Genomic DNA, 22,832 nt, shown 5'->3' on the forward strand with positions numbered 1-22,832 from the left:
TCTTTATTTTTAAGGAGAAGTCTGTATATTATAAATACAAACAGTTGTATCATTGAGTACAGAGTTCACATTGCAAACATTCAACCATGTTCATCACACATCTGATGATATAAAATCAAAATTGCTTTTAACAGCTTGTCTTTCACTGTTTCTATCATGAAAATCATGTCATTCCATTTCAGTGACACACTATTGTTTAAAGGCTCCTTTTAAGCAAAAATAGAACCCAATAATTTTTAACCAAAAGTGTATCCTATAATCCTGTTTGCTCTAGGATCAATAAACACTATACTAAGACATGGCATTTAGACATGAAGTATGTCTAAAACCCTTGAAGAATACAATAGAAATAGGCAAGACATTTAGAATGTTTTAATCTTTCTGGTTAACACCATTTGTATTAGTAATTGCACCGTTGTAACTTTCAGCATTTCACATAACTAGTCAGTAAGGATTTTTTTTAAGGGTGGGAGTACAAAGAGAAGGATAGGAGATGCAAGGTTTCATACTTCTGTCTTAAAAAATCAAAAATCAAAACCACTTTCTTCTCTGCATCAAAACTGTACCACAAACTTGCAGGTTATTTTCGTTTTAATCCCATGACTCATCATCTACTGGATTAGGAGCTTGTGATGAAGAAAACCCTGCTGTGTTCAAAGAGCTCCTGTGGAGGTAATTCTTAAAAGAGAAACAAACAAACATTTAATTTTATGTAGCGTTAAAAGTTACACTACCTAGACTGATAGCTAGGACTCAAGCTGTCTACCATTTCTTCCCCAAACAAAAAATTTCATTCTCACTGAATCCAATCTATTTGACAAAAGGTCCATATCAACCTAGGAAGTTTAAATTGCAGAGTATTTCAAGAAAAAATGTAAGCCAATAGTTTTGGCAAATGGAAAAACAAAGCTCTTCACTTTAATGAATAAGCATAAATACTTAATGACTAGTATGCCCATTGTTTCTGTATAAAAATTATGTTGCCTAGACTGACACAATAGAAAAGATATGTAACCACACTGCTATTATCTCGTCTTACCTAAATAATGTGGTCAGAATTCAAAAAATAAAGAATTACTATGAAAATCTCAGAAGATCCTAAATTAGAATTTAAAATGGGAAAGGAAAGTGTTTGAGCATAATTAAATTAAATTCCTCCCCTTTAAGACCAAAACTATATATGTACATAAAATTTTTAGAGAAACATTAATCTTCCAAGCATGAAAATAATGGCTTAAGTTATTGTTATAGTTACTTCACAATATTAAGTGCAACATTTACAAAGAGTAAATAACAAGAAGCCAATTTCTAAATTTTCCCCCTCAACTAACCTTTCTAGTATCAACTGATGCAAACACATTTCCTCTTGTCCTACTACTGAAGCCAGGACCATATGTACTAAAGGCAATTTCTTCTAACCAGGCAGGAACATCCTGTTGAGCCTTAAAAAAAAAAAATTAACTTCATAAACAACATGCATAAAAATCTCAAATGTTTCACATGTTTACCTTTCCTTCAGAAAAGCAAGAGAGTTCTAGATAAACATCTTCTGCTTTATTGACTACACCAAAGCCTTTGACTGTGTGGATCACAAAAAATTGCGGAAAACTCTGAAAGAGAAGGGAATACCAGACCACCAGACCTGCCTCCTGAGAAATCTGTATGGAGGTCAAGAAGCAACAGTTAGAACTGAACATGGAACAACACACTGGTTCCAAATAGGAAAAGGAGTACGTCAAGGCTGTATATCATCACACTGCTTACTTAACTTACCTGCAGAGTACATCATGAGAAACACTGGGCTGGATGAAGCACAAGGTAGAATCAAGATTGCCCAGAGAAATATCAATAACCTCAGATATGCAGATGACACCACCCTTACAGCAGGAAGCAAAGAAGAAATAAAGAACCTCTTGATGAAAGTGAAAGAGGAGAGTGAAAAAGTTGGCTTAAAGCTCAACATTCAGAAAACTAAGATCATGGCTTCCAGTCCCAGCAATTCATGGCAAACAGATGGGGAAGCAATGGAAACAGTGAGAGACTTTATTTTTTGGGGGGGCTCCAAAATCACTGCAGATGGTGACTACAGCCATGGAATTTAAAGATGCTTGCTCCTTGGAAGAAAAGCTATGACCAACCTAGATAGCATATTAAAAAGCAGAGACATTACTTTGCCAACAAGGGTCTGTCTAGTCAAAGCTATGGTTTCTTCAGTAGTCATGTAAGGATATGAGAGGTGGACTTTAATGAAAACTGAGTGCCGAAGAATTGATGCTTTTGAACTGTGGTGTTGAAGAAGACTCTTGAGAGTCTCTTGGACTACAAGGAGATCAAACCAGTCAACCAGGAAATCAGTCCTGAATATTCATTGGAAGGACAGATACTGAAGCTCCAATACTCTGGCCACCTGATGTGAAGAACTGACTCATTGGAAAAGACCCTGATGCTGGCAAAGATTGAAGGGAGGAGGAGAAGGGGACGACAGAGGATGAGATGGTTGAATGGCATCACCAACTCAATGAACATGAGTTTGAGTAAGCTCTGGGAGGTGGTGATGGACAGGGAAGCCTGGCATACTGCAGTCCATGGAGTCTCAAAGAGTCGGACATGACTGAGCAACTGAACTGAAAATCCATATATATATAAAATGTCCGCTTTCAATGACAAGGTAAGAACACTATCCATTCAGTTTTAAAAATTAAAAACTTACATCTGATAGCACTTTCACTAGAGGCTGTGCTAAATGGCTATCTGATTCCAGATCAAAAAAGGAAATAGCTCTGCCAGTATTTCCACAACGACCAGTACGCCCAATTCGATAAACATATTCATCAATGGTAGAAGGAAGATCAAAGTTAATAACATGCTGAACATTTTCAATATCCAGCCCTCGTGCAGCTACTGAAGTAGCAACAAGAACGGGGCACTTTCCACAGCGGAAATCTCCAAGAGCTTGCTCTCTTTCTCTCTGTTCACGATCACTTGAAAGAAAACAAAGCATGTATTAGAACAGCCCTTAAGAAAATTATTAAAGAGAACCATTAAAGTTCAGCGGATAGATTTTTTTAATAACAGTAAAAAAAAAATAGCAACATTTAACATTAATGTCTACTTCTTACATACAAAGTATTATACTAATTTCTTTTAAGTCATCATTTAATTCTCACAATAACACTTTGAGGTTAGGACGATTAACCCCATTTGCAGATGAAGTAAGGTGACAGCTATTACCTACAGCCAAAATACAGACTCAAATATGACAAACATCAAATCTTACCCACTAATAAACTCTTTCTAGTTTTGACAAAAAATAAACAACTACCTGATCGAATGCTTTCTCAAAAATTACTGATTTTTTAAAAGTATAATCTCTAAATTCCACATATTCACTGATTAATATTTTAGATCTTCTAGTAAAGTACCAATGAAGTTGTGTTAATATGACATTTTTGAGGACTCCAATGAAAAAAAATATCAAGCATTGAATAGATTTAGCTGAATAAACACCTAGATCTAAGGATCAGAGAGACTTTTAAGTGAGATCGCTTGACAATCATGATGAGGAACCTAAGATACTTCTAACTCACCCATCCCTGCCACTTGGTTCTTATAAAAACTTAAAAGATGAAGAATAATAGTTAGATCTTGAAATCCTAATTCCAGGTTTTTCTACTAGTTAAATATACCAACATTTCATAACAAATGACAAATAGAAGTTCCCTCCTTACTAGGAAATCATCATAACCTACTCACCCATGAATACTTGTTGTTGATATTCTTTCTTGACAAAGAAAAGTGGCAATAAAATCTGCTTTTTTCTTAGTTTCAACAAAGACCATAGTTCTTTCATCACCTACAAGACAATGAAACATTCAAATTACAAAATTAGGAAAAGAAAAAAAATGCATAGGGTGAGCAGGAAACTGTCTTATCCACCACTATATTCCCAGCACCTAAACTCAGGCCTGATAGGTAAGAGCAATTCAAATATTTCCTGAGTGGATGAATGTCAAAGACAGAGAGACAAGGACTTTTTTCTACTTTATGACTAAAGAAGAAAAAAGAAAGAAAAACAGCTGCTTGCGCTTTGCCTTCATAGGCCAACCAATAAGTAGAGACTTAGGGAAAGATAAATGATATCTACCTGCCAACTCTTAGCAGTTCCAAATTTGGCTCAGGCCCTTCATTTCCCTCTCTATAAATCAATGCCTTTGTTCGTCCCATGGTCATACAATCTTTTATTCTACCTTGACTGCCAGAGGCATTCATAACTATTGCATTCAACCCAGGGCTGACAAACTCTACAATATTCTATGTTTCAACATGATCTCAATTCAAACCCCTTAATCCCCAATATGAGGCATCTTTGATTTCTTTCTCCAGAAACAAGAGGACTCTGCTAACAGATCAGATATGTACACTGGAGAAAGAAACCAATGATGCCTCATATTTTTGTGTCTGAACAACTGGAGTGAGTCTTAGTCGCTCAGTCGTGTCCGATTGTTTCCTTGTGACCCCATGGACTATAGCCCACCAGGCTCTTCTGTCCTTGGAATTCTCCAGGCAAGATACTGAATGGAACTTCCTAAGTGACATAGTAGGATTGCAAGAAAGGAAGGTTTTAAAGGTGATATTTAATCTCAGATATCAACAACCAGGTAGGAAATCAAGAGAATAACTGATTCTCATAGTAATAAATGAGCTATATCCTTGAGACATAGTCATTTTATTAATGAGTCATCATTTTATGTTTTATCAAAAATTATCTTTCAACAGTTTTGGAGATCATCAAGATGCCCAATGCCAAAACTGATTCATTTGATACAGTCAGGTACATAATACTACTATGCAGCTTAAAGCCCTGATCTCATCTTTTCCTGGTCCCCCAGTGTGAATCCCAAAATGGTAATAAAAATTTAACTCCGCTGACACTTTCTCTGTTTTTTCCTCTACTAAAAAGTTCGGATTTTTTTCTAGTTCAGGTAATAAGCTATATCCCTTCAGTGGCAGAGATAATGAAAATTTAGTTTTATGATCAGACCATTTTGTGATCTTTGTAGATGGATTAATGAATTACAACTACTTATTCTGTGAGGTGAAAAATAATACAGAATTCATTTTGTTGGTCCATTATGAACTAAAGTTTATTAAGAATCTAAAAAGAATACTAGCTCTGGTAGCCAAATTGCAATTTTTTCTATTTCTTTGTACATTCTTGACCTATAGCTTAAGCGACAGAACTGAAGCTATCAGCTTTTTATGTATCTACAATTCAGAAAGAGGTTTATCTACCACTGTACATAATCTTTATGTTAATACTCTATGGACGAGTATTAACAAACATAAAGCCTCTTAAAGGAGCTCAATTCTGACTGGTTTACACAAATAAATTAGAGAATTTCTAGAAATCCATAATTCTAAAAACTATGATTCTAAAAATTCCAGAAATCTAAAATTCCCAGAAAATAGAGAAATTGACTCACAATACTCTAACTATTGGAGAAGGAAATGGCAACCCACTCCAATATTCTTGCCTGGAGAATCCCATGGACAGAGGGGCCTGGCAGGCCATGGTTCAAAGCGTCGCAGAGAGTGGGACACGACTGAAGCAACTAAGCACCGACTCTATATCAAATTAAAAACTCTTCCTATAGCAACTAAGCAGAAATATTTTAAGATCCCAAGTTCTCATAAATAAGTGAAACTTTTGATAAACAAGACTTAACTTAATAACTTTGGTTTTAAAAATATGCATGTCCTTTCTCCAGTTTATCAGTGTTGAGTAGAAAACAAACATATCTTACTTTACTTGGGTTTTTCTTAATGTATGAAGATTTGCCAATCAAATTAATGTTCTCCATAATGTTTAACTGTATGAAAATGTAAATCTGTGTTCAACTAAACTGACTATTCAACATTATCTACTGTTTTGCATACTGTCATCTGAAGATAATTTCCAGGATCTTTGGCTTTATGGTTAAGTTAAAACAGTAGACTATACTGAGTGAATTAAACTGACAATCACTGAATATTTAGGATAGAATTTGCTTGTTGTTTTTCATATATTATAGAGAGGAAATATCTCTGAGTCATAATAAGGAAGATACTGAATTTTGCTACTTTAAGTGTAAAGGGATATGTGCGGTGTAGAAAGTAGGATAGAAAGTTCATGAGTTCTGGTAGTCAGCCTCAATGTCTCTGTATGGTATCTCTCAACTGTCCATCCCTGCCTCTAGTTTTCTCTATGAAACAGAAGTGAACTTTGGTTAAAAGTAATAATTAACCTAAGTGGTCGAGACTATACAAGGAGTAATATTGACCAAGAAACATACACTGGTTTTTTTTTTTAATTTTTTTTTCATTTATCTTTATTAGTTGGAGGCTAATTGCTTTACAATATTGTAGTGATTTTTGCATTACATTGACATGAACAGCCATTTTTGCATTTATTTTTCAAGGAAAGAAAAAGCAAAATTTCCGTAAAGTTGCAGCTCTCAAAATTTTGGTCTATGACTCTTTTAAACTCAAAAAATTATCAACAATCCCAAAGAGTTTTAGCTACGTGGGTTTTAACAACTAACATTTACGATCCTGAAAACTAAAACAAAATTTTTTTTTTTAAATATTTACTGGAACATTCTGCATGTTAAAATAATTTTAGTATAATTATGAAAATTGTTTTTACCTCACAGACTCCTTGAGAGCATCTCAGGGAACCTGAGAAGGATTCATTTTGTCCTAAAGTGTCAGTTTGCTCCAGAATGTGAAAAATGCACAATGAAAGATAAAACTTGGAAACTGAATTTTATACCAGTTTATAATATGTGACTATTACAAAAAAGCTATGTGCTTGTCTTAAGTCACTTCAGTGGTGTCCGACTCTTTCCGACACCATGGACTGTAGCCTGCCAGGCAACTCTGTCCATGGGATTCTCCAGGCAAGAATACTGCAGTAGGCTGCCATGTCCTCCTCCAGGGGGCATCTACGTGACCTAGGGATCAAAACCATCTCCTGCGTATCCTACACTGCAGGCTGATTCTTTACCACTGAGCCACCAGGAAAGACCCCCAAAAAAAGAAAAAACAAAAAGGATGAAATATGTTAAAATGTCAACAAATTCAATCAATTTGCACGGAACTATTTCCTGATTTACTGTTTAATGCCTTTACTTACAATATGAAAGGTTCTTCTTTCTTCGTTCTGTTCCTTATAATCAGCCTATATAGCAGAGATTCTTTTGACTTTATTATGTCTTTGGTTGTTTAAAGAGAAAAAGACCTTTATGAAAGAGCTTTTGTTCTTTATAACCACGTTATCTTCTACTCTTATTTTTAAATGCTTTGTCATTTCAATTAACTTACTGCCTAAGAACTAAGTAATCTTACACTAGTAAAATGTTCAACTCTCCTCTGACAACTTTTGATTTTGTCTTTTTTAAGATCAGCTATAAAAGTAGACTTAACAGAAGCAAAAGATATTAAGAAGAGGTGGTAAGAATACACAGAAGAACTGTACAAAAAAGATCTTCACGACCCAGATAATCACGATAGTGTGATCACTCACCTAGAGCCAGACATCCTGGAATGTGAAGTCAAGTGGGCCTTAGGAAGATTCACTACAAACAAAGCTAGTGGAGGTGGTGGAATTCCAGTTGAGCTATTTCAAATCCTAGAAGATGATTCTGTGAAAGTGCTGCACTCAACATGCCAGTAAATTTGGAAAACTCAGCAGTGGCCACAGGACTGGAAAAGGTCAGTTTTCATTCCAATCCCAAAGAAAGGCAACGCCAAAGAATGCTCAAACTACCGCACAATTGCACTCATCTCACATGCTAGTAAAGTAATGCTCAAAATTCTCCAAGCCAGGCTTCAGCAATACGTGAACCATGAACTTCCAGATGTTCAAGCTGGTTTTAGAAAAGGCAGATAAAGCAGAGATCAAATTGCTAACATTCACTGGATCATCAAAAAAGCAAGAGTTTCAGGAAAACATCTATTTCTGCTTTATTGACTATGCCAAAACCTTTGACTGTGTGGCTCACAATAAACTGAGGAAAATTCTGAAAGAGATGGGAATATCAGACCAACTGACCTGCCTCTTGAGAAATCTGTATGCAGGTCAGGAAGCAACAGTTAAAACTGGACATGGAAGAACAGACTGGTTCCAAATAGGAAAAGGAGTATGTCATGACTGTATACTGGCACCCTGCTTATTTAACTTATATGCAGAGTACATCATGAGAAACACTGGGCTGGAGGAAGCACAAGCTGGAATCAAGATTGCCAGGAGAAATATCAATAACCTTAGATATGCAGATGACACCACCCTTATGGCAGAAAATGAAGAAGAACTAAAGAGCCTCTTGCTGAAAGTGCAAGAGGAGAGTACAAAATTGGCTTAAAGCTCAACATCCAGAAAACTAAGATCATGGCATCTGGTCCCATCACTTCACAGCAAATAGATGGGGAAACAGTGGAAGCAGTGGCTGCTGACTTTACTTTTCTGGGCTCCAAAGTCACTGCAGATGGTGACTGCAGCCATGAAATTAAAAGACACTTACTCCTTGGAAGGAATGTTATGACCAACCTAGACAGCATATTAAAAAGCAAAGACATTACTTTGTCAACAAAGTCCGTCTAGTCAAGGCTGTGGTTTTTCCAGTGGTCATGTATGGATGTGAGAGTTGGACTGTGAAGAAGGCTGAGCACCGAAGAATTGATGCTTTTGAACTGTGGTGTTGGAGAAGACTCTTGAGAGTCCCTTGGACTGCAAGGAGATCCAACCAGTCTATCCTAAAGGAGATCAGTCCTGGGTGTTCATTGGTAGGACTGATGTTGAAGGTGAAACTCCATTACTTTGGCCACCTGATGTGAAGAGTTGACTCATGTGAAAAGACCCTGATGCTGGGAGGGATGGGGGGCAGGAGGAGAAGAGATGACAGAGGATGAGACGGCTGGACGGCATCACCGAGTCGATGGACATGAGTTTGAGTAAACTCTGGGAGTTGGTGATGGACAGGGAGGCCTGGCGTGCTGCGGTTCATGGGGTCACAGAGTCGGACATGACTGAGCGACTGAACTGAACTGAGCTGATACTACTATTAAATAATGAAACCTATTCATTTTAAAAGCAGAAGAGGAAAGCTACCAGATTTAAGTTAATGATTAGAAAAAGAGATAAATTTATATGAACAAAATATATAAAATATGATATGCAGCATAACATTTCTATGCAAAATAAAAAGAAACCAAGAATAATAAATTGTGAACTATAAAACATCTACCCTTTCAAATAATATAGAAGTATACCAATAGTGCTTACATGCTGACCTCAAAGGTTTCCCAAAAGGAAACCAGCACTTTTGAAACACTATCTTCAGCTGAATTATTCTCAAACTTCATTCCATAAATTCATATATAAAGTCTTCAGCACTTGTCTTCCCAGTGCACCAAAGTGCTCGGGGCTGGTGCACTGAGACCCAGAGGGATCGGGTGGAAAGGGAGGTGGGAGGGGGGATCAGGATGGGGAATACATGTAAATCCATGGCTGATTCATGTCAATGTATGGCAAAAGCCACTGCAATATTGTAAAGTAATTAACCTCCAACTAATAAAAATAAATGAGAAAAAAAAAAAAAGGACTTAGGATAACTATACTACAAATGTGCTCTAACTTCACCAAAACCATGTATTACTTCTCTCCTGTTGCATTTGGAACTTCAATTTATACTGGGCAAGTTATCTGACATCTCTGTATTTCAGTGCCCACAATCTTAAAATGAGGATGACAAACCCCACCCTCAGAAGGTTGTTTTGTGGATTAAATGAGTGAACACATGTAAAACAATCAGAATAGTATATGGCACACAGCAAATATTATTTTGCATGCAACAGTACAAGCTATGAAACATATCATGAAGTAAAACTAACAACATTTCTCAAACTCAAGATGAATATTTGTTTTTTAAAAGTTTTTTTTATATAAAACTCAGAAAAAACTGAAGACTAGAAGCCTTTTAAAAGCATTTCCAAATCAACTTTTTCTTATTGTTGGAAATTAGACAGCTTCTTGCCTTTTTATTCCCCATTCCTAACACTGACTTCAAACTGAAACAGACACTTAAAATGGAGGATGAGGAGAAAGGATCCATATAATACATTTAGCCTGTGAGGCAACAAAAAATATTAAAATGGCCATATTATAAAATTTTATTTCTAGGCACAAACCAAAGCTATCTCAAACAAAGAAATACAACTTTCCATTAAAATTGGCTTTTTTCAAGGGAGGGATAGAGTTTCTCATTAACATTGTAAGGAATAGAATTAGACCTTTAAAGTCCCTTCTAGCTACAAAATTCTTTGACTATATGAATACAGGAAGCCTTAGAGAGCAAAAACTGGGAATTAGAAATACAACAAAGATATTACTTTTAGTGGAGTAAATAGAGATTGATGTAAAGATACGTTACTAATCCTTTCTATTTTCTAAAACAAGAACATATATATTTCTGCTGGAATAGTTTTTGGTCAAGCACTGTTAAAGTCTCAAACTCCTCCTATCTTTTTTTAACACTTATAGAGGAGAAAGGACTATGCTGCTGCTGCTAAGTCACGTCAGTCGTGTCCAACTCTGTGTGATCCCATAGACGAATCAAATCATAATAAACAGCACTTTAGAGGAAGAGGAAACAGTGAAAACTTATTTAACGCATGCCAAATAATCTTAAAGTCATTTCTAAAAGTAATTTTTGTAAAAATCAAAATCATGACAAAAGATAATCAACATAAGATATACCTATGTTTTGTAGAATTCCAACAAGTTTTTCTCTTTTTGAGTACTGGCCAACTTGAAGAATAGTCTGCTGAACATCTGTACATGTGCCACCCACTTGTCCAACGGCAACAAACAAATAATTTGACTTTAAAAACTTCCCAGCCAACCTTGAAAGACAAAAGAGTATTCCTTAACTTATTCTCTTCTATTAATACTAATAATATTCACTGAATTTCTGCAAGTGGTACTTCAACATTTATAAGCCAGCTTATAACATTTATAAGCCAGATTATAACAGTCATAATAAGAGATGGTAGATATTACATCATCCAAGTATTACTTTCAAATATCATTGTAAAATGTTAGCATTTTTCAAAACATTTATTACAAATGAAAAAGTCTGTGTCAAATGATGGGTAAGTAATTTCAACTGGAAGCCCTGACCACACAAAACTATAGAAAATGTGTATACAACAATAATAAAAAGTATGCTAAACTATCAGACTACAACAAGCAGGAATTTTTTAATTAAAGATTAAAATGCAAACCTACAGCAAAAATTCTGTTCTTCATTCATCACCTTCATATATGTTATTTAAAAGAGCTGTTCCCTGAAAATATGAGCTGTTAAATTAGTATACTCCAAATGAACTATAATATTCTAAGCAAACCAGATCTTAAGTCAATGCTTTTCACATCATGACACAGAAAATGATAATACCTGTAGAGCATAACTGGTGAAAAAACTGAGACCAGGTGAACAGGCCAGGGGCTAGGCCACACCAAGCTGCAGATGCTCTCCCCAAAGTTTGAGGGTATCAGCATCCTGACACACACGACTCACGGATAATATATCATGAAGAAGCCCTGCTTTAGATCACAGCAACATGGGGTGGGGAGCAGCGGAATTGCCAATTACAGAGCAAGTTTGGGAGGAAAAAAGAGAGGTCATGGAGCAGTCCTCCTCTCTCCTACATAGCAATTTCTTACTTTCTAGTTATCTCCTAGCATATCAAGAAAATAGTTCAAACTCTGCAGATCTAGTATCTTAATAAATCACTGCTGCTTCTTTTTCATCTGCTCTCTTACCATAAAAGAAAAACTTCTTGTTCATACACTACTTCTAGAGTCAAGAACCCTTTCATCCAGGCACAAACCTTGACATTATCTGAAATTCTTAATTATCAATCATCCTTTACACTCATTAAAATATATACTGAGTGCCTCATGTGAGGTATATGTGGTATAAGGTATTGTGTGTATAAAGATGAATATGATGGTCTCTGCCTGTGTTGCTCATATCAAACAGCATAAATATAGCTGTATGAAAGCAATTACTATAATTTAAAATATTTTATTAAGTTTACTATTTACATATTTTAATTATTCAATGCTTTACTATAGTAAGTTAGTGCTACAATAGTTAACATTGATTGGACCTTACTATATTACAAGAAAACTGCAAAGTGTTTTAAATAGTTTCTTTCAAAAGACACAGGGTTCCTTTACAAGACGGGCAGGAAATGGATGAAATGATGTCTATTAATTCATGTCATGAATTAATGTCTATTGATTCATGTCAATGTATGGCAAAACCCACTACAATATTGTAAAGTAATTAGCCTCCATCGAATAAAAATAAATGGAAAAAATTAAAAAAAGAAAAAAACCATTAAAAATAATTAAAAAAAATAAACCTCTTTTAAAGTTTTTTTTTTTTTTAAAGAGTCTTCAAGTTTAAAGCTTGATCTAAGGAAGCAGCAAGCAAGAACATGAAACAGGGATGACTAAGGAAAAGCACTCTGTGCAGAAGAAGAAATAAGGATAAATAATGAAGAGGAACAGAATTTGGCTTGTGTAGCCAATAGGAAATACTCTAAATAAACCAGGAAAACATCATCCCAAGGAATAAAGTGGCAAATGAAGCAAAAACTGTCACATATAAAAGTATTTAAAAGCTGGTTAGTCTGTGGAAATGGAAAGACATGGGAGAATTTATTTTAAATAAATGACGATAAAGATCAGACTTAGTTTTGCACTTTTAACAGCCCAAAAGTCAAACTACAGACATATTAAAAAGCTACTATCAATGAGCAGAGGGGAACTAAAAAGGACCTAAAATAAGGTGGTAAACAGAGAAGAAACTAACAAATTTGCAATATTTTAGAGATAACTGCCAAGTTGAATACTTTTGAAGAGCGGAGGGAGGAATCAACATGCTTCAGATGACTTTGGTTTCGAAAGACCTCGAAGCCAACAAGGAAAACTGGAAAGATAAAAAGAGGGAGTTGAAGAAGAGGTTCAATTTTGTACCTGATGAACATGAGTTACTGGTAATTCATCGAAGAGGAAAAATAATCCTGAAGAGTTAAATCTAAAAGTCTGAAGCCGAGGAGAGAGATTAAGCATACAGGTAATAATCAGGTTGTTTTTTTTTAAATATTAACTAATACAAGTTAGTACATTAACTTATACAAGTTTCTTCATGTAGTTTGAATATTAATCCCTCATTGAACATATTGTTTACAAATATCTTCTCCCAATCAGTACACTGTCTTTGGGTTTCTTCATGATTTCTTTCATAGCGTAAGACGAACAACCCAAGTTTTTTAAATGGGCAGAGGTCCTGAATAGACATTATCCCAAATAAGATGTACAGATGGCCAATAGGCACGTGAAAAAATGCTCAAGAACACTAATCATCAGGAAAATGCAAATCAAAACTACAATGAGATATCACCGCACACCTGTCAGAATGGCTATTATCATAAAGACAAGAAATAACGAGGGTTGGCAAGATGTGGAGAAAAGAGAATCCACATGCACTGATGGTGGGAGCGTAAACTGGCACAGCCACTATAGAAAACAGAATGGGCATTTTTCAAAAAATTCAAAATACAACTACCTTAGGAAGCAATTCCACTACTGAGTAGCTATCTGAAGAAAATGAAATCACTAAAATGAAAAGATACATGTTTCCCAATGTTCATAGCAGCATTATTTACAATAGACAAGATATGAAAACAACATAAGTGTCCATCAACAGATGAATGCATAAAGAAGATGTGGTACACACACACACAATGGAATATTACTCAGCCACAGAAAATAATGAAAATTTTGCCATCTTCAATAACATGGATGAACCCGGAGCTTAATTATACTTAGTAAAATATGTCAGAAAAAAGCAAATACTGTATGGTTTCACTTGGAAGTGGAATCTAAAAAATAAAACGAAGGAACAAACATAACAAAACAAACAGACTCAGATACTGAGAATAAACCAATGGTCACCAAAAGGGAGGGGACCAGGAGAATAGTAAAAGAGGTGAAAAGGATTGAGTTACAAACTATGAGGCATAAAATAAGTTACAAAGACAGAATGTACAGCATAAGGAACATACTTAACATTTTATAACTTTGTATGGAATATATTTTATAAAATATTAAATTACTAAGTTGTACACTTGAAACTAATATAATATTGTAAATCAACTATACTTCAATCAAAAATTACAGGTATAAGTTTGGGAGTGCATACAGGTAGAAATGCAAGCCAAGGATATGGATGCCACAATGGTTCAGGGAATATGCAGAATGTGAAAAATGGACTTCAGATGGAATAATAGGCAATTTATAACATTTAAAAGCAGATAGTAAAGCAATCATTCAGTAGGAACCAAAGATCTTTATGGAGCATGTGGGTCTGGGAACCAAGGGATACAAGCTAGAGTGGCCCATTTACCATCACTCCCAGTGACCCACATGGGAGATTGTGCTCACTGCACCAACTATAAGTATTGGAGGTCTTGGTTCCCAAAGAGAGAACAGTTCCACCAGAGAAAACAGGGGTTTTACTGAACTGTATAAGCTAGACCTGCTGTATGGGTACTTCAGGTTCCCTCTTGCTAAGGGATTAGCAGGCAGAAAGAAGAGTCACCATTCTCGCAGGAATATGTCATGCGAACCTCAGAACTCACAGACCACACAGTGTATGTATGATACTCAGATATCTGTCAACAATTAGTACATACATTTTTTTTCTAACACAAGTTCAATTCCCCCAAACTCTATAATTTGGGGTCAAAGAGGGGGCACCACCATAAAAATAATTTCATTTAGTAAGCACTTACTAAATCCTAGCGAGGTGCTACGTGCTCTCATTTTCTCACTCACACAACCACATACACTAATAACATGTGATGCTAATGCAAAGCCAGGGATTAAGGTAAGAAACAATGAAAAATATAGTGAACTTTTTAGAAATACTTTTACTTTTAAACTATCCATGTTATAATCTCTCAAGAAGAAGATATTCACATTGTTTCTCCTGCTGTAAAACCATTTTAGTACACAGCAGCTACTTCTAAGAAGAAAAAATTTACCTTTGAATTTCTTCTGGAAAAGTTGCACTGAACATAAGGGTCTGACGCTGTTCCTTTGACGGCATTCCTGGGCAGGAAATTAACTTTTTCATCTCTGGTCCAAAACCCATATCCAGCATGTGATCAGCTTCATCCAAGACTAAGTATTTGACTTGTCTGAGACCAATCTTTTAGGATATTTTCAAGGGTTAGAGCAGAGAGTGCATACTAGTTAGTACAGTAGTTGATATATTCAATGAAAATATTCTCATCAAGTCTAACTATTAACATATTCTCAAAGATGAAGATTAGAAATCAATGCATACAATGATGAGACCACTGTTATGGTTAGCTAATAATATTAGCGTTCATTTCATTTCTCAATTTTGTCTTATAAAACATTTCAGAAAACTGAAAGAAACCAAAACATTTAGATCAGTATTACACAATAGACCTTTCTGTAATCACTTAAATATTCTATATCTTCAGTATTAGCCAGTAGCCATATGCAGCTATTAAGCACCTGAAATGAAGTTAGTGTGCCTGAAGAACGAACTTTTAATTTTATATCAGTTAAAATGTAAATATCCACACGTAGCTAGTGACTACTGTATTGGACAGCACATATCTAGATTATATCATCTGATAAAGTCAGGCTATTTAATGTAAGAAAGAAAATTTCTTAATAGCATGACATTATCAAGTGGCCTATAACTGACAAATTTATTTCTAACTCCTTTAAACCCTTAATAAATCCCCAATTCTCTAACCACTCAGCAACAAATGGAAAACTTTTCTTACCTATCATGAATATTTAGTGCTAAAAACAGAAGCACATATTTGCAAAAAGAAAACAAGTGATTTTGTTACCCTATGGAAGATGGGAAACAAGGTGGGAAATCAAGGTGAATTTCTCTGGATACTCTTAATAAGTACCCTAAGAAAAATTCCTTTCTGCAGAAAGAGCATATTTTTAATAATCCCTTTAAAGAACAGCCTTAAAAAGCAAAGCAGGGTCATGAAAGTGAACTGAAAATACTGATACAGAGATGTAATAATGTGGTATGTGAATACGGAAAATAAATAGCCCTCAAATCGCTCTCCAAAGACAGAAAATTAACAATCCTGGATAATATCACTCTCACACTTAAAACAGGAGAAAAAATTACTGATACCACAAAGGTTTTCTTCCAGGAAAAAAAAAAAAAATGATTTCCTCAAGACATATACGAAACTAGAAAAAAGCACTGACTTCATTTTTCTCCCAGTAGAGTGGGTCTAGGATATGGATTCTGGATTCAGATCCAGATTCTAACCCTATCACTTACTAGAGCTAACTTAGAGATTAAAATAAATTACATAATCTCACTAAAAGTTTGTTTTCCCAAGTATAAAATGGAAAATACTATTTACCTATTTGTATTAAAAGAAAGCATTCAAGGAATCAGATGGGAGCCTAATATACAAATGGTGCTGTAATGAACATACATGTCTTTACACAAGTTCCTCTCTTTCCCAAACAAAACAATTACTAGTCAATCTCACAGTCCTGTTATCCCTCTAGAGCCTACCTTTTCTTTGCCTATGATATCCATCAGTCTCCCAGGAGTAGCACATAATATATTACAGCCTTGTACTATTTGTCGAATTGAATGCCTCAACTGGGTTCCCCCATATGTGACAACTGCTCTTACGCAAGTCCTGTTGACAATAAAAATAAATGTCATTTTCTAGTTGCTTGAAAATTAGTCATTTGTTTTTAATGAGATGTAAAATGAAATCCATGAAGAAAAAGCTAATACATTCAACATTCTTTTACAATTCTTCCCAGAAAGTTGAAAAGCTGAGGGAAAAAATATTTGCAACCTGCCTGACAGAGCTCTTTCAGAAACAATGATAAACACAACCAACACCCATACAACAGGCCAACAATATGAACAAATGTTCATTAAAAATACAGACGGTTTTTAAACACTTTAAGTTCAATATTACTTTTTAAAGCAATAATGCAAAACAAATGAAGTCTAACAAAATTTTCCCGCAAGTGTGATAATGCCATGTCAGCCAGTGTAGGGAAACTGGCACTCAGGGGGATAAACTGATATAATCTCTTTCACAATTTTAGTCTCTATTAAAATTTTAAAACTTATTTCTCCCAATAAATTAAGGAATTTTCCCTTCAGATATATCCCCACAAAGGGGCAAAGATGACTGTGTAATATATTCACTGCTAACATGATATTTAGTATCAAAAGACTGAAAATTATCTAACAAGAAAAAACAGAATTATAGGCCTTCCGTACAAAGAACACTGAGCATCTATAAAGATGAGTACAGTTCTATAGTAAGTGTTAGCTCCAACATATACCATTTTTTTTAAAGGATGGCAACCAAGCTTAGTATGCTAGGATTTGTTGAGAGGAGGATTAAAGTGCATACATGTGCACCAGCTCTTTCTATAGTATTTCACATAAAACCATAATAGTGTATAAACTCTGAAGAGGAGGATTAAAGATAGACAGTTAGACACTTCTCAGTTTTTTGCCACAAAAATGTTCCAACAAATATCCACACACTAATACACATTTTGTGCATACATATTATCTGAAATATTATTTTTTTTTTAAAAAGAAAACTTTTATCTTTTACTTGATTTAAAAGCTCGAAGAGCAACACAGTACATGGGGGTCAGTAAGAAATAAACACTGGTATAAGCAATGAACTACTTCTTACAAAAAAGATCTGTCAAGCTTGACATTAAAAGAATTTTAATAATTTTAGTTTTTTCTCCTCTAATTTCAAACAAACTGATTTATACAAAATAAAAGCTGAAGGTTCTAGATAGAAAGCTCTAAAGAACTGTACAGAAAAAGACTAATATACCAACAGATAAATGGGTAGACAACAAATGGATAATTCACAGGGAAAATGTACAAAGCATTCAAAAAGTAGTTCAACCTCTCAATAACCAAATAAATGAAAACATGAAGATAGCTGTAGTGATTTTAAAATATGTACACAAATTCTTCAATACACCTTCCTTTAAATATAGATCCTAACTCCCTCCTCCAAAGATGTGTGCAAGGCTGGCTTCATAGGTATAGAACCTGTGCAGTAATACAGAGTCCTATGCTTAAAAAAGACCTGAACTTGGTTTAATATTCTATTTGCTGCTTTAAAATTCATCCTAATTTTTTAACAAAGGACCTTGTACTTTCATTTTGGGCTAGTTCTCACAAATTATATAGCCAGTCCTGAGGATGAGCTAGATTTAGTGACCTGTTTAGTAAGGAACAGAGTACAGCAAAAGTGACTGCAACTGTCTTACAAAAGTCACAGAAACCTCCTCCTTGCTCTTTCTCACTGACCCTTCAATCTAATGAAGCCAGCTGTCATTTCCTAGAGACAACCATTCTTACAGAGAGATCCAATAAAGCCAGATGACTATAATTCTGGATGACATCTTGTCTGCAACCTCTTGAGATGCCAAGCCAGAAACACCCAGCTAAACCGTTCCTCAATTCCTAACCCTCAGAAACTGTAAATAATATGTATTGTTTTGAGCAACTAGGTTTTACGGTGAGCAGCAACAGATAACTAATCCAATACCAAATAGTGGCAAAGTGTATAGTGAAGTTGGCATTTTCAAATACTGCTGGTAGAATGCAAGCTTTAAAATAACTTCATATTTTTAACATTAAATCTATAGAAACAACTTAAATCTCCCAAATAGAGAAATAAAATACAAACACATGGACAGTCTTACAGTCATTAAAAATTAGGTCTGATTGTTAAATAAGCAGTTATCCATTTTATGAAGTTACGGGTTAAAGGAGAGAAAATTATTAGGAACACCATAAACTCATGTTTAAACATATACTTAAAAACTACCAGAAAACACATGAATATGTACACTGTCTTATTGTTCTACTTCTATCACCATCTGATTTTTAATAAGCATTTAAAAAAATAGATTCTATAAACAAGATTATGAAAAAGTCAACTTCAGTCAGGTAACACCACATTAAATTATATGACTGCATTCTTTTTCATGTACTGAGTTCTTCCCAAAATAAATACAATAATTCTCTAAAGAAAAACTTGTTTGTGAGTGGCATTCCAGATGTACTTACCCAAAAGAAAATTTTCTGGCTTCTGAATAGATCTGACTGATCAACTCTCGAGTTGGTGCTACAATAATACACTCTGGTTCCTGCAGTTCTTTAGAATGACTGGCAGTTATTCCATCACGCATCATATGAGCCAAAATTGGCAAGAGAAAAGCTGCCTAGAAGTTAAATTGCATAACTTACAAATTTATAGGGAATCATTCTTTTCCCTATGGCAACCTATTCCTCATGTCTTTATATCCCTTAGCTTCTTCTTTCATCTTTTTGATAAATTTAAAATGTGAAAGGGAAATAATATTTATTTCAATGAGTATCTAACATTTTGGTCATCATTCTCATATTATACAATATAAGATGTTTGATAAAGTTAATCTATCTTATGTGTTTTTTAAAAAACAAACACAACCAAAGATTCTACATAAACAAACATTAACGTATTTTGAGAGGTAAATGAGGAATGTAGCATTTAGTATAAATGCTTGCTTTTGAGGTAGAAATAAAATCAGAATGCATGACAAAAGTGGTCCACAAGAGCAAAAATTGGGAAAGCATTCATTTGACTCACTAAACATATCACCCTCATAAACGTTACATATGGCAAGAGAAACATGGTGCTACAGTTTTCTTATTAAATAAGACACTAAAATCTACCTCCAAAACCACATTTAAGTCACACATTAGCTGCTATATTGTACAGCTTATTTTCACTTATTTTTCTTTCAACTCTACTATGGAGAATTTTTAAGACTAATATAGTATGAAGCAAGACTATGATCCTGGAAATGACAGTCTTTAATGCTCATCTCATGGAACCCTATTTAATTCACAAATCTCACAGTTTAGTCCTAAGACCAACTGGGTCCCATCAGAGTTCTTTTAGAATTAGCATAACAGAGGTCACTTCGTACTAAGGACCAGGTACAGTACATAGACAACAACAGTACATACAGCTATTTCTCATTCTCTTGACTCCAAAACTGTATCAGCAATTCCACTGTTGTTGTTAGTGGCCAACTCGTGTCCAACTCTTTTTGACCCCATGGACTGCAGTACGTCAGGCTGCTTTACTATCTCTCGTAGTTTGCTCACACTCATGTCCATTGAGTTGGTGATGCCATCCAACCATCTCATCCTCTGTCGCCCCCTTCTCCTCTTGCCTTAATCTTTCCCAGCATCAGGGTCTTTTCCAATGAGGTGGCTCTTCACATCAGGTAGCCCAAGTATTGGTGCTTCAGCATCAGTCGTTGCAGTGAATACTCAGGACTAATTTCTTTTAGGATTGATTGCTTTGATCTCCCTGCTGTCCAAGGGACTCTCAAGAGTCTCCTCCAGCACCACAGTTTGAAAGCATCAATTCTTTGGCTTTCAGCCTTCTTTAAGGCTCTCACATCCATACATGACTATTGGAAAAATCTTAGCTTTGACTGTAAGGACCTTTGTAAGCAAAGTGGTAAATTTCTGCTTTTTAAAATGCTGTCTAGGTTTGTCATAGCTTTTCTTCCAAGGAGGTAGTGTCTTTTAATTTCGTGGCTGTAGTCACCGTCCACAGTGATTCTGGAGCCCAAGATAATAAAATCTGTCACTGTTCCCACTTTTTGTTTTCCATCTATTTGCCATGAAGTGATGGGAAAAACTTTACATTACATAAATTATTTTTCCCATGCTCTTATAATCAAAGGTCTTATAACCTTTGGTGCTTTGACTCTCAGTTATTAAATATTATGTCCCACAGAAGGAGCTGAATACACTTATAAACATCTATGAACTGCAAAACACTACTCTAGAAATAGTTCAAAATTCTTTCGTCAAAAGTACACAAACTTCAATAAAACCAGAAATCAGAGGCAAAAACATGAGTATTTATGACAGTTCACTAAAATCATCTACTTGGGAAGAACCAAAGTTCAAAAAATGACAGCTTGAATACTAGGCTAACTATATGTAGGGAAGTAACTTACAGTCTTTCCAGAGCCTGTCTGAGCACATGCCATCAAATCTCGTCCTCTTAGTATAATAGGAATACTGTATTTTTGCACAGGAGTAAGCTTAGTATAACCAGCTTTAGCAATGTTCTTATTCAATATCTGACAAAGATTAGCTTCTTCAAAAGTCTAAAAAAAATCAGGGGGCAGTGGTTAAATGCCATGTATCATACACTAGTCATGCCATAAACATATTCCATTTGAATTAGTTTCAAGTTGTTAATTCTATTTTATGTAATACATATGCCCCCATTCAAAAGTAATATCTAGAACCTCTATGCGACTACTTGATAGAATTAAGGAATATTCCATATAGACAATGGCTCTAAAACCTTTTTCAGCACCCTTAAAACCTGTGAGATACAAATAACTCTGATCAATAAAGCAGTTCATTATCAACAGGAAAACTCTGGGCTCCCCGATTCCTTAGAAAATCACTCCTCTAAGATGCACTTTCTCACATACGTAGAAAGCAGAAATATTGAAGCTTTAGGAAAAGTATCCTTTTTAATAAATTTAAATGAAGCTGCCATCCTAGTTTGAGGAGGTGGGGAGGAAATATAGTACCCTCCCTTTCAACACAGCAATTAATTATAATGTAGATGCTAGATATGATTCTAAATTTCTCATTAAATACTAAAGATGAAGTTTTTGTATTCTTTAATATCAAATTAAAGAAATGTTCCACATTTTTAAAAAAGAAAGTTTGTCTCACAGCCATTACAGAAACAATTATTATACTGACCAGAATTGCTGGTGGTGGATCATGTCCAGATACTTCTACAAGAATAGTATCATATTTGTCAAAGTTTATGCATTTCTGATAATGTGCAAAGATGGAGTCCTCATTTTCAGGTGAAGGAGGTGGTACGTAGGTCACTTTTTGTCCTCAGAATTTAAAAGACAATTTACATTATAAGGATTAAAATAAAAATAAAAGGGAAAACAGACAAAAACCAACAAACTCAAATTCAAAACAACATGCAAATTCCTGGGCTTCGCTGGTGGCTCACTGGTGAAGAATCCACCTGCCAATGCAGGAAACACGAGTTCGATTCCTGCCCCAGGAAAACCTCACATGCCACAGAGCAACTAAGCCCATGCGCAGCCTGTGCGCTAGAGCCCAGGAGCTGCAACTACTGAGCCCATGTATCACAACTACTGAAGCCCGTGCACCTTAGAGCCCATGCTCTGCATCAAGAAAAGCCACCACAATGAGAAGACCACAACTAGAGAGGAGCCCTCAGTCTCCGCAACTAGAGAAAAGCCTGTGCAGCAACGAAGACCCAGCACAGTCAAAAGTAAATAAATAAAATTACAAAACAAAGTTCCCAAGGTTTACCATTAAAGTTTTTACTTCAAACTTTTTAAAGTTATCTCTTTAAATATTCTGCATTTGTATATATATATATATATATATTTATACACACACACACACACACACACACATATATATATATACTAATGTAATATACATTTATGTGGATCACACAAAAATTAACATACCCTGAGTGTCACCACTTTCTCCTCCTTTAGCTTCTGACTTCCAAGAATCTTAAAAGGAATCAAACGAAAACAAGAC

At 35.1% G+C, this 22,832-nt stretch overlaps 1 protein-coding gene across 1 annotated transcript in view; it reads right to left on the minus strand.

Moving 5' to 3' along the window:
• Positions 1-591: 591 nt before the first annotated feature.
• Positions 592-22,832, minus strand: part of LOC136154637 (probable ATP-dependent RNA helicase DDX4) — a 37,919-nt gene continuing 15,678 nt past the window's right edge. Inside the window, exons 7-17 of the mRNA XM_065916838.1 lie at positions 22,757-22,804; positions 21,996-22,138; positions 21,227-21,379; positions 19,272-19,426; positions 16,710-16,839; positions 15,160-15,326; positions 10,796-10,941; positions 3,754-3,853; positions 2,711-2,981; positions 1,332-1,442; positions 592-678 (exon numbers count right to left, since the gene is read on the minus strand). Of these exons, the coding sequence (XP_065772910.1) occupies positions 592-678; positions 1,332-1,442; positions 2,711-2,981; positions 3,754-3,853; positions 10,796-10,941; positions 15,160-15,326; positions 16,710-16,839; positions 19,272-19,426; positions 21,227-21,379; positions 21,996-22,138; positions 22,757-22,804 (1,511 nt within the window). The remainder of the gene's footprint in view (positions 679-1,331; positions 1,443-2,710; positions 2,982-3,753; positions 3,854-10,795; positions 10,942-15,159; positions 15,327-16,709; positions 16,840-19,271; positions 19,427-21,226; positions 21,380-21,995; positions 22,139-22,756; positions 22,805-22,832) is intronic.

The sequence above is a fragment of the Muntiacus reevesi genome, chromosome X (assembly GCF_963930625.1).
Source record: "Muntiacus reevesi chromosome X, mMunRee1.1, whole genome shotgun sequence".
Taxonomy (NCBI): domain Eukaryota; kingdom Metazoa; phylum Chordata; class Mammalia; order Artiodactyla; family Cervidae; genus Muntiacus; species Muntiacus reevesi.